Source organism: Suncus etruscus, chromosome 8 (assembly GCF_024139225.1).
Source record: "Suncus etruscus isolate mSunEtr1 chromosome 8, mSunEtr1.pri.cur, whole genome shotgun sequence".
Classification (NCBI taxonomy): Eukaryota; Metazoa; Chordata; class Mammalia; order Eulipotyphla; family Soricidae; genus Suncus; species Suncus etruscus.
Window position 1 is genome coordinate 83,490,576 of NC_064855.1, and position 12,949 is coordinate 83,503,524.

Consider the following 12,949-nt stretch of genomic DNA (forward strand, 5'->3'; position numbering starts at 1 on the left):
TTACTTTAAGGCAAATTATTAAGGATCAAATTATAACAGCAAAATGAAATGTTACCCTATAAGTAGCGTAATGGTGCAATAGCTTATTGAATGATGATATGCAATTATTAAACTACTAGTAATTGAATATTTGTATGCAATATTTAATATCATATTCTGTCACACTATATTACAAGAGAGTGCACTGTAAGATCATGAACTACAGAGAGCTGACATTTAAAATATTTAGTCAGCCTTTCCTGTGAGAAAAGGAAGACTAATGAAGTACTACTGGATAGTATGACCTTGATTGTATAAGTAATTTATTTCATATAGCTCATCTTTTATTCTTGTTTATCAAATTAAGATATACTTCTTAATTAACAATTAACTCAAGCTCTAGATGTTAGAATAGTTAATTGAAATTGTTGGTTCAGTAATAGAGAGTGATTATGCTTTAAAGCTTCACATATAGTATAGTTTATAATGCTAGCAGAATCCATTTTATTCGCATAAGTAAAACACATTCTGTTGGCATACACCAGAACTATATTTCTTAAATGATAATTAAGTCAACTTTATAAGTTAATTATCAAGCCAATTTTTTATTCTCATTTTGATGTTTTGTTTTCTGTTAGTGCAAGCCTAATGTGCAATTCATTTTTTTCTTTACTTGATTTCTTTAATATAGAGGATAAAAGGTAAGTTTCATCTGTATCTACAAAAATGAGACTATAATTCACTTTGGCCTCATGAAAGAGTTTAGCATTTTATCATGTAGTAGTAACTTCAGGCAGATTTCTTGGCAATATTTACTGCAAATGTGTATGTCTCATCAGACTGTGTTACTGTGCTCAGGTTTATGCAGCATGATTGTTATATTTAATTAATAAAATATTTATTTCAAATATAAATCTAATCCACCCTCTTTAAGTCAAACTTCAAATGAATGTTATTTCATGATACATTAATCAGTTATTTTATTGCTTTGTTTCAATGCAATGTGTCATTCAGTCCCATATTAATAACAACAACAACAACAACATAAATTTTTTCATAGCACATACTCTAGGTTTATTGGCTAGAGGATTCTGACAAGTGAAATATGTTTGAGAGATGAATACATTTAATTGTAAATGAATGTTATTGCTACTTAATTTGTTTGTTTTATTATGGCTATGCACAACTACACTCAGTGCTTACTCTTGGCTTGCTCATTACTCAGGAATTAGTGCAGTCTATGCTCTTCAGACAATAGTGGGTGCCAGAATATAAACTCAATCATCCAGATCCAAGATGAATGACCTACCTGCTTTGCTACTCTCCATCAGTTACTTTTTGTTTTTAAAAATAAAATAAATTCATGCTATATATTAAATTATTTGCATTAGCTCATATATTGAACTTAAAAAGTGTATTTATAGTGCTTTTTAAGAGAAAAATAATTTTATTAAGAACTAACAAGTTGTATATTGAAGAAACTTTTACTGTTGTTTTGTATCTCTCCTGGTTGTGCACAGGATTAGGGTTCAGATTATATTCAGACTATGTTATAGATTATATATTATTAGATTAATAGTATTACAATAGGCCATGCTAGAGGGGAATTGGTGCATTGATAGTGGTTCTAGTATGGTCACATATACTTGGAAGATGCCTAAATCTGAATTTCAAAATCAGAGTGGTGCAAATTGTTGTATAATCAAGGAAACAAATGAATGAAACCATTGGTTATAAAAGAGGAACAACAAAGATAACAAATAACATTTAAACCATAGTTAATATGTTCTTGGTATATTATAAAATTTCTAATAGAGAAGATATTTCTTTCTCATCCAAATCAAAATATTAATAAATATGCAGTAATGAATATTAACTAGAGTTAGTGTGATGAACATTCAACAATATAGGCATAAATGCAAGATTTTAATCATATACCTGAAAATAGTAAAACTTTATGCCAAATATATATGATTAAAAGTCACAAAGATCTATAAAATAATTTGAACTTAAGTACCAGTCATTATTTTAAAGTTAGAATAGTTAAACATACTAACAAATATATAGACTTTATAATAGACATAGAATTCAATATATCTGTTTTATACATACTAATAAAAACAGTCACGAAACTACAAAACGAATGTTTTTTAGACAAAAATGAGGATCTAAAACAAAAATAAAAAATTAAGAAAAATAGATTTTTACTATAAAATTGTAAGGAAAAAGAGATAACTTAAGATAATAAAAATATAGATAGGTCACATTACCACTTGATGCACTAAAGCAAAATTCATTATAGCATACAATGTGTAGTTCTTATTTGTTGTGTCTAATGTTGTTTACAATGGTGATGTGAACATCATGATTATGAAAAATTAGTTTATTTGAGTATTCATGAATTTATACTTTGGGCAGGCTGAACATGGAAACTAAGTCTTATTTGTATGTATTTTGTACTTTTTTTAGTACTAGAGATCAATGTAACATTTTTAACAGTGTAGGTATTTATTAAAATATGGGAGGTTGGTAGTCACATAAGGGGATAAGCAGTATATAGAGAATTCAGTATGAATCTCTTAGTTGTTCTCTGTATCTTTAAGAACTCTGAGAAATTTAAAGCAAATATCTCAAAAATGCCAATGAAGAAGCTTCCTTTAGGGAAGAAAGATCAGCTCTATTGAAAACAAAGCAGAACAATGCAGCATTTTAAAACTGGTAACATCACTCCTCCTTTTCATAGTTTGGTTTTCCCACTTACAAAGTAACACCCTGGCATTCACATTAGAATTAAAACTGACAAGGCATCCCTTTCATCCTTGACTGCCAAAACCCCTCACTAATAATAATTAGCTATTCCTGGCTTGTATTCAAGAACGTTTAATAAATACTAGAATGACTTCTGGGTCTCAGCTGCATTTCTAGTTTCAGCTAAGGAATGATGGTTTTAGGGGTGGGAAGCACCAATATACGCATAATAAGATTATTCTTGAATAGTATCAATGAGCAAAATAGACTCAGTTGCTCATTAGTGAATTATTTAAGTATGTATTTTATTACAAAGCATGTGCATAAATGTTTATTGAGTTACTAAGTCAAATTGTTTTTTGTCAAATTTATTTCTAAAACTATTAGAGAAAAATTGTAATATATAGCATAATATCTGATAATTACTTTAATAAATTTTACATATATTAAATTAATTAAACATACTTTTATGAGAAAATATATTTTACTAGTAAATATTTTTTCCTAGGAGATGGAAATTGCTTTGATTGCTAGGTAAAAGAGGATTCATGATCTTCAAATCAATACAATTAAAAAATGTGTATACTAGTTAAGGACTAGTTTTCTTTAATCTATTATTGTATTTGTATGAACAAATTCCCCATTATTAATGTAGTATGCTTCAGGAGACTTTCATGTTTTTGTGTCAATGTGTAGACTGACCACTGTGAATAAAAGGAAAGGTAATTTATGCAAAATTGAATTATTAGGTTTTCAGATCCAGTCATTTTCTTTCATATCTTAATATGCAGAATCTTACTTCCCTATTATTCAGAAATCTTGTGAAGAAAACTTAGGCCAGTTATATACCTTAAAATCCGAAATTAAATAAATGCTGATCCAATTGTCTTAATATGATTTTACGAACATGACATATGTGTGTCTGTCTTATTTTTCTTGAGAGCATTTCCTCCCTGAGCTTCTATTTTGAAAGAAACAGATGTGAAGGTTAGAACCTTAATTCATGACCTTAAATCCCATTATATTTTGTTGTCACCAAAATTAAAATAGGAGAATTTGTTTTATAAAATCTTACCAAAAGAGTAAAGTAACAAAGATAGCTTTACCTAATAACAAGAGCCACTGTTTTCACTTTGAGGTTGACTTCATTTGAGAAAACTCAAATAAACTGGAGACTAGAAAAGAAAACATTCTAACAAATTTGTAAGAAAAATTCAAAGATGAATGTGATAACTTGACAAACTTTGGATATTTCCAGAACATAAGTTTATAACACCTAACAAAAATTTTAACTCCAAATCATAAGTTCCCTTATCATCAGATATTTATCAAAAATTAGAGAGAAATAATGATTTTGGATAGTACCAAGAATTAACACACTGCAATCAGGAATTCAGAACATTTATTGCAAGAGCTGAATAATTGTAAATAACGTAGAACTGGCAAAGCAGTAACAAGGATAATTGTTTAGATATTTATTCTGTCAAAATCATCAAACACCCCTCACAAACCGACAAAAATGTACTGCAATAAGCAATGCACCCCTACCCATTATTTTCCATTATACTGTGGAAAATTTAAATTTCTATTTACAAAGTAAATTTTTTTTGGTAAGAACAAATTAACTATCAGATTAGCAAACCTTTTTTTGTGTTTTATTTATTTTTTTTTCTTTTTAAACGGATGTTGAACTGTGGCATTAAGATAACTTTCACTTCTTTCAATAAAGACATTTTGTTGCATGCTATTTATTTGTTTAATCATCTGTCATGCCTTAACAAAAACCTCCTAAGAATGTTCGAATTTGGATTTGTTTTGCACGTGCAACTGAGATCTTATTAACATTAGTCGTCACTCTGTTGGTTTTACCCAGGTGACACGCTGCTGGTACCTGCCAGGCACTGACCAACTATGATAACAAACAGTTAAACAGCAATTATTAGAGATTTATCCCTTTATTTCCCCCAACTAGCCTACCTGGAGAATGTTCTGTTACATCATGAAGGCACAACACATTAAATATTTTGTGGCTATGGTCTAACACTTGTGTTACAACAACATTATTGTATATGAGGATCAACACAAACTCTGTCATTTCAACAAAGTTAGAGACACACGTTTGCCAAATTGAAACTAGTTTGAAGTTATTTTTCTTCAATATATACTAATTTGGTTACATTAGTTTTGCAAGAGTGACAAGTACAGGATAGCATATCACTTTCTGAAGGATAACACATACCTATTACTCTCTCACTTACTGCTACTAATTAAATGATTTTACATTTGCTTGCCTTCAAAATAAGGCTGTCAAGAAAATAGGTTCTGAATTTCCAAGCTTTTGCAGAAGTCCTTTTTATATATAAAACTTCATTTGCTATATTTTTTTTACAGAATCCAAGCATTATAAGCTAGCATAGAAGAAGCAAAGTTCCAGAACCTTTTTTTTAAACTTAAGTGTTTGAGAATTTTGAACAGTGTGTGTCAAGACAGACTACTAATGCAGAAATACTTCACTAAAAGAAACAACAAAAATAACGACAGAGGCAAAGTAAAAAAGAAAGAAAAAGAAAGAAGCAACCGTAAAACACAGAATTATGCTACAACATTTTAGGTGAGTGTTATAAGTACAGAAAAGTTGTTAATAATAACTTGCTTCTATTTACAAATACTTTAACACTGATTGACTTACAAGGGTCCACTAACGTTGGTAACAGCACAATAGGTTTAATGCTTATCTTTTAAGTTTTGTTTGAAGTATAATGTCAAGTATAGCAGTCCCAGCACAAACCAATGACAAAAGGAGCACAATTTTCTAACCGGATATGTTTGTCAATCACTCTAATCCGTGTAACTTTCTTACTCTCCAAATGCATATTCTATTGTTCATAGCAGCAGTCCAGGGTCAAAATAAAACTTTTTTTTAAAAAAGGTTTTTGCACAATGGAAATATCTTTCAAGAATTTAATCATTTCTAGTAAACAAGGTCACATGGCTAGTAGACTATCTTCTCACTTCTGGTGTAAAACATCGTATCCTCCAGAGTGCTAACACAAAGTTATAGACATCCCTGCTATAAAGGGCATATTTGTAAAGATCTATTGAATACATAAAGCTCTGACACACACAGTATTAGCATGTCTATTTAGATTAAAGATATTAGGTCCCATATATCCTTTTTTTTTTTCATTTTAGAGTTGGTGTTCTTTAGGGCTCTCAATAGCACCTCCTGTTTGCTTGTAAGACTTCAGGTTTGCCAGAGGAATGTCTGCCATATGGCTGCCATTGTTGAAATGGCCTTCATTGGAGCCATACTGCTTACGGTCATTGAACTGGTTCTTGTTGCTCTCTTCTTTCCAGGCTCTGGTAAGTGTATGCCCATTCACAAGCTTGTCCTTCTTGACCCATTCTTTCTGGGGTGCAAAGGTCGAAAGAGGTGATTTAGGGTGCTGATATGAACCCAAACCAGGAGGCATCCAACAATTATCAGAATGACCCAAAACTAAGCACTCCTGTGTGCACATCTCTGTAGCTTCAGCTAATCCTCTGGGGCCTAGAGGCCCATCTGTGAAGAACAAGATACAGAAAAAAGAAAAAGAAAAATGGTTAGAATATTTATTGAAATGCTTCTCCTTAGAAAAATTGCAATAGTGATCTTTTCTTTTAATTTGGGGGCTACACCTGGTAGTCTTTAGGTTACTCTTGGCTCTGCACTAAGAAATCTTAATCTTATTTTTTTTAAGAAGTATTTTAAGAGAGCCTGAGTTACTTTTTGTCATTCTTATAAGAGGAGCAAAGGTCAAGTTCTCTCTTTCTTTAATATTAAAACTGGTCTCTTGTCTCCCTTAAGCTTTCTTTTACATTTGTGAAAATAGATAAAGGGAGGCATATATAAACAAAAATTTATTAGATATAAGTTCTGATCAACTTTTTCCTACTATATCTGTTAATATTGACTTATTGTAATCCTGACTAATACATAAATATTACAAGTGCAGGAAAATAACTGTAATTGTACTATATAAAATAAATATCATTAAAATAACTCTTGAAATTGTAAATAATAGTGGCTTGAAATACATATATTCTTTAATATATTTGCATAATTTTATATTCTATGTACTTTTTATACATTCAATCACATGGCAATAATCATGTAACTCTTCAAAATGTAATATCTATTGGGCAATACCTATGGGTATGACATTACACTTTCATGTGCCAGACCTATGCTTAATACCTAGCATGAGATGTTATTCTAAGTGCTTCCAGGAATGATATCTAAGCCCAGAACCAGGAGTAAGCTTTGAGAAATTCTGAGTAGTCCCTAAAACCAAATATAAATAACTTAAGATAATATTTATATAAGGTTTATGAATAATTATTCCGGCATTATCGAATCCAAACAGATACAGAAGGCATTTACATCCATAGGGAACATTTGATTCTTTTCAGGATTAATTCTGTTTTCAAAATTTAGAAGCATATAAAACCACACCTAAATTCCAATATGAATTAGATGAATTGGGACAATTAGAGAGAAAAATTTCACATATCTGTCTTGCTTTTACCAGAATACTTAACACTTGATTCATTTTAAATGTGATTAAAAAAATAAAGCTTCCTCTGTTTGTACAAAATAAAAATTAGTCCTTTACTGAACAACAACAGCCACATGTTTAAGAAAACCGTGTGTGTGGTTTTTTTTTTTTTGCTTTGATTAAACAGTCAAATGATAAGTGATAGCTGGGAAATTAGGAATTGATTTTATGAATGAGGTTAAATGAGTAGGCAAGAATGCTTGGGGCATGTAACATTTTCAAAAGCAGAGTCATCGGAATAAAAATATTGAAGAAAATAAAAAAAGCTGCCTCTGAACTTGGCTTATCAATAATTAAAATAATTAAGCAAGTGTGACATAACTTTTATGCTATTATGCTATAACCCAGTTTTTACTGCAATCGTTATTATATGTTCAATAATTACATGTTTTTTAAATTCTAACCTTTTTTTATTCTAATAGCATTCTAGATACTTCTTGCATGATAAAAATACCTGCTACCATAAACAGCAATTGATAATATTCTCCTGAGATGATAAAGCCCACGCAACATCAAAATAGACATTTATGTGAAACATAGACATAGAGTGACTGTGTTCTTCAATAAAACCTAAAAATTTTAGTTAACTTTAAACTAAGATATATTCACAGATTTTAAAGTTTTAAATTTTTTCTTTATATCAAAATTTCATCCCATCTGACCTTTAATTTTTGACCCTTTATAAACAGATTTATTTTGTTTAAGCACACTTTGCTTATTTAAAATTATTTTATCACAAGCTTTCAAGAATTATTTTTTAGAATATTTAACTTAAACTTCTCTATGAACTTATATTTGACTCCAAAATTATATGCACACTTTAACAATTCAATCTAATAATATCTCTTTTAGGTTCATTTTAGTGTGCCAAGTAATAGTTTGAGTATATAATTTGTTCAAACTTATCATTGTATTTTACTTGACAATAATGAGCAGTGAAGACACACTTTTTATCCTGACCTTTCAGTAGTCACTGATTCTTCCAAGAATCTTTTTTATGTCCCAAGAAACACTTCACACATTTAAATTCTTGTCTAGTCTACATCTTGAAAACTTCAACAGATTTTCCTTATTTATGAATTACAAATTTACTAATTGAACTTTCTCATGTCTTACCTTTTTGAAATGTTCTCTTTGGGGTAGATTATGCATATTTATCAGTATATTTCCCTTACAACAAAATTAAAAAATCCATAAAAAAGAATTAAAGGTTTATCAAACCTCTGTTTTCTCATAGTTCTAAGCAATAATGATGACTTTCTGAACAAGTTTAATTGTCAATTAAAATTTTATGAGTTTAAGCTGTTCTGAGAAATTATTAAAGATGCCTTCTGCGAAAAGGAAGTCCTTAAATAGTGATAAGAGTAAACGATCTCATAAAATTACATTAAAAACTTTCTCAACAACAGATAAATGGATCATTAAGATGTGGTATCTATACACAATGGAATACCAGATGACAGTCAGAAATGATACAATCACAGATTTTGCAGCAACATGGATGGACCTAGAACACATTAGGTTAAACGAAGTAAGTCAGAAGATGAAAGATAAACACAGAATGATAGCACTATTCTGAAGCACCTAGAACATACACCTTATAGACAACTAATACTCAACAATCAAATAACAGGGTTTAACAGGGTAGAAACTCCAAACACTGTAATTAATAGTCAACATACACTCAAGAGCAGTGTCCAAAATACATGAAAAAGAAGCAACACAAACTCTTAATTACACATTATACCACAAAGAAACCAACAACAGCAGAAACAGCAGCATTGAGAGAACAGGTATGTAATCAGCCTTCTACTACAAAGGCCCATAAGATCCCTTAGGGATCTTATACAGGATCACAGGTAAAGAATACCATGGGAAATCACTGACTCCAAAGAAAACATCCCATAACACTATGTTTTAATGCCTTAATCTTACTATATTTAAATTAACCTGTAAGCTTTTCTATCCAAAGGCATTCTTGGATACAAAGGGTGGACAAACTAAGATGGCATCTCGGGGCTCAGTCACACGAGATACCATACCCAGCTTGCACTACAAGAATGTCCCGAGAAAACTCTTTAACATACACTTTATCTCTAGGTTATACCTTCTTTTAGGATTTGAAGCACGTGACCAGTCAGACCACCGAAGCAGCAACTGTGACGTACAAACTTATACTACAGGCCATACACATAGAACACATTCAAGCAAACTAGCATTCCTTTGCTATTATCTTCTCTCTTCTCACTACTTTATTTTTTCTTTTCTTTTCTTCTCTTTTCCTTTTTCTCTTTCCTCTTCTCCCTTTCTTCTAATGTGTTTTCTCTTTTCTTCCTTCCTACCCCTTCCATATACTTTCCCCTTTTCCCCCTTTGAAAATTCAACTATTTCTTCACCCCTCAATCCCATCCAGACCTCCCACCTTATTAAAACTCTTCACCCTCAGTTCTAATTCCATTAGGCATCAAGACTGACCTCCTACCCCAACGAACTAGTACCCAGCATCCAAGCGAAGGGACACCCAGTCAAACCCACACCTCGTCCTCTGCAAGAAAAGGCAAGCAACTCCTCTGCAGACTCATGCTGCGAGGCCATCCCTACCAACTCCCCCTAACGTGGACTGTTACTTGAAACCGAACTTAGCTCTAAAAGTATCCCCAGTGCAAGAGCTCTTCCAAGACCTCCCTGCTGCAAATCTTTTACCAATCTCAAGAAGGTCAGGGGGTGTGATGGAAAGGTGCCTGGGAACCCACACACCACAAGAAAATCCCAAAAGACAATGGGGAAACCTAAACTTCCAACTTAAGTATAAGACCTGTATTGCACCACCTCCTTACCTGCTTTTCCCCAAAAGTAAAGTAGTCTCTTGCATCATTTTGTTCCTTTACTTATTTCGTTAATTCATTTTTTAAAAAATATTTGTTCTACATATACATAGGTGAGCACATATATTTTTATTTCTATTTTTATCTTTTTTGGGTGTGTGACCTGTTTCTGTTTTCTTCTATGTCCACCCCCAAATGCACTGAAAATATAATGTAGCACCATTTCTCCCTGCAAAGGCACACTAATAAAAGGGGAAATCCTACATATAAAAACGAGCTCTTATCTAGTAGGGATAAGAACTCATACTTGTTTACAATACAGGGATATTTCCCACCTTGAAAATATGTCATGCGGACCCAACTTAGACCCCAGGTGATTAGACACTATTCGTCCAGCCTTGAACCCTGGATCCCAGACAGAGAAACGACAAAGTTCTTCACAACAGCTATGGGAAACAAATCCCATCTGGGACATCCTTAATACCTCTGGGCCACCAACAAGTGCCAGCTCTAATATGATATCCTGACAATGAGGAAAATGGGAACAACTTGACCTAAAAGCAGATTATCCTACCTCACCAGCTAACGATAAGACAAAATCAGAAGACTTGTCACCCTTTGGTCAGTCCAAAGGCCAAGATCATGATTTACAGATGACTGGCTACTAGAACCTTGACTGGACTGTATATATCTTGGGACAAATCAAAAAGCCCTAGTCTAGGGTTTGAATTACGAGCTGCACAACAACCATGATCCCCAGTTCCAAAGGTCTGGCTGAGACAATTCAAAGGAATGGGGCTTCTGGAAACACAATGAAAGACGCTATCCTATCCTAGGTTCCATCCTAGGATCAGTGCAAACACCAAGTCCACCAACCACAGAAGATGGATTAAAATGACACTGAGGGAACAGAACTTCTAGAACCACAAAGAAAGACTTCATCATAAGTCCCACTCCTGGACCTGTGCAGATACTGAGATCTCTAAATACAGAAGTCTGATTTTATCACCCAGGAAGGAGCAGAAGTCTTCCAAACACCACGAAAGCACCAAAGGGAGGGTAAATGAACCTGAATGGAGTCTATAGTTAATCCCATAACAATATACTCCAAGGGTGGAGAAACCCTGTATCTATTAGGCCAAGTGAATTTCTTTTCGAATGACCCCAATATTTACTGTGCCAGTGCAGGAGGGAAAAAAAGGCAAAAAGCACAAAATATTTTTTATTTTATTTTTTATAAATTATTTTTATATACTCATTTATTATTATTTTTAATTTTTATTTACCTATCTACTTCTTGTCTATTTCTTTGTTTTGGTGTGCTTATTGAAGTTGTCCCCATTTATATTTATGTTTTTTCCTTTTCTTTTCTTTCTTTATGTGCCCATCCATGTTTTTTTATCTCAAGACCATGGCTTTTTTTGTGGTGCTTATCGTTGTTATTGTTGGAGTGCTCACTGGACACTTCTTTTTGTACTGTTGGGGTCTTTCACCTTACTTTTCCCCTTCATCTCTCAAACTGATGATGAGAGCCTTTGGAGAGATTCCACCCATTTTTGGAATATTAGACTTTTACCCCAGGTTATTGCTTTTCTCTTCTTCAAACAAAACCACATAACTTGAACTATCTAGTTCTGCCTCCCAGTTAGAGAAGGAAATAAAGGAGGCACCAAGACCAAACAGGTGCAAGACTACTAAGTAGTAAACTAGGTATAGAGGGGACTACATTTTCTAGCAGCCCCGGGGGTGAGGAAGGAGGATATGGGAGGTAGAACAAAACGGAGGTGTAGGGAGGACAAATCGGTGACGGGAATCCCCCTGATTTTATGTATATATGTACCTAAAATATTATTGTCAATGATATGTAAGCCACTATGATCAAAATAAAAATTATATTAAAAAAAGACTGATGAAAATAATGATTTTCTTTAGGACGCTTGATTTTGTTGGTGATGCTGACTATGATGATGATGATGATGATGATTTCCATTTGGAAGACACCCTGATTATCTTCCAAGCTGACTCCAAGCTCTGTACTCAGTGATCACTCCTGATGGAGTTTGGGAAATCGTGAGGGGTGCTGGGAGATCCTAAGACATTATTTAGCTTGGGTCCCTGGTCTAAAGGCATCTTCCAGCGTTCTGCCCTAGGATAACCCATCTTTGTGCTGAGCTCCCAGCTTTTATCTTTTCTCACACAATGGGAGTGGTTGGTGGAAGCGGCTCCAGCCTCTGAGAATCCTTCCTTTTCTCCCCAAAAGTCAGGGAAAAGCTATTAGTCATACTGCTCTGAAGATCTTTTCGGCCTTGTAAAAGCCTTGTCATACTCAGGAATTATGAATACTGTTAGGGTTTGTCTTTGTTTCTTTGTTTATCACTTTGTCCTCTGGTGCTGGTCAGGGTTTACTCCTGGCTCTGCAATCAGGGATCACTGCTGGAGATGCACAGTGTGAACCTATGGGAGGTCTGGGATCTGACATGGTGTGACCACATGCAAGGAAAATACCTTCCCTGCTGTACTCTGGTTCCAGCCACTGTGTTCTGGGTTCTAATATCAGGGATGTACAGCTAAGGCAGTGCTTCTCAAATAGTGGGGCACACCCCCTAGGGGGGGGCGTGAGTCTCCATAAAGGCGGACACATTTGACCTCCATAAACACTGTCATAACAAGCTAAGCACTGATTTACGTCTCTGTATGTCTCTGGAGCTGAGAGTTGTGTCCTGCTCCAAACCCCGCTTCGAAAAGCTATGCATTTTAGCCATTAATCCAGACATCACCTCTGATTAAAAATCAGCTCAA

At 33.4% G+C, this 12,949-nt stretch overlaps 1 protein-coding gene across 4 annotated transcripts in view; it reads right to left on the minus strand.

Annotated features, from left to right (window-relative positions):
* Window positions 1–4,112: 4,112 nt before the first annotated feature.
* Window positions 4,113–12,949, minus strand: part of PCDH9 (protocadherin 9) — a 965,083-nt gene continuing 956,246 nt past the window's right edge. For all 4 annotated transcript variants that reach the window (XM_049778927.1, XM_049778925.1, XM_049778926.1 and 1 more), the window contains one exon: window positions 4,113–6,289. In XM_049778927.1, coding sequence (XP_049634884.1) covers window positions 5,916–6,289 — 374 coding nt within the window. In that variant the 3' untranslated portion in view covers window positions 4,113–5,915. The remainder of the gene's footprint in view (window positions 6,290–12,949) is intronic.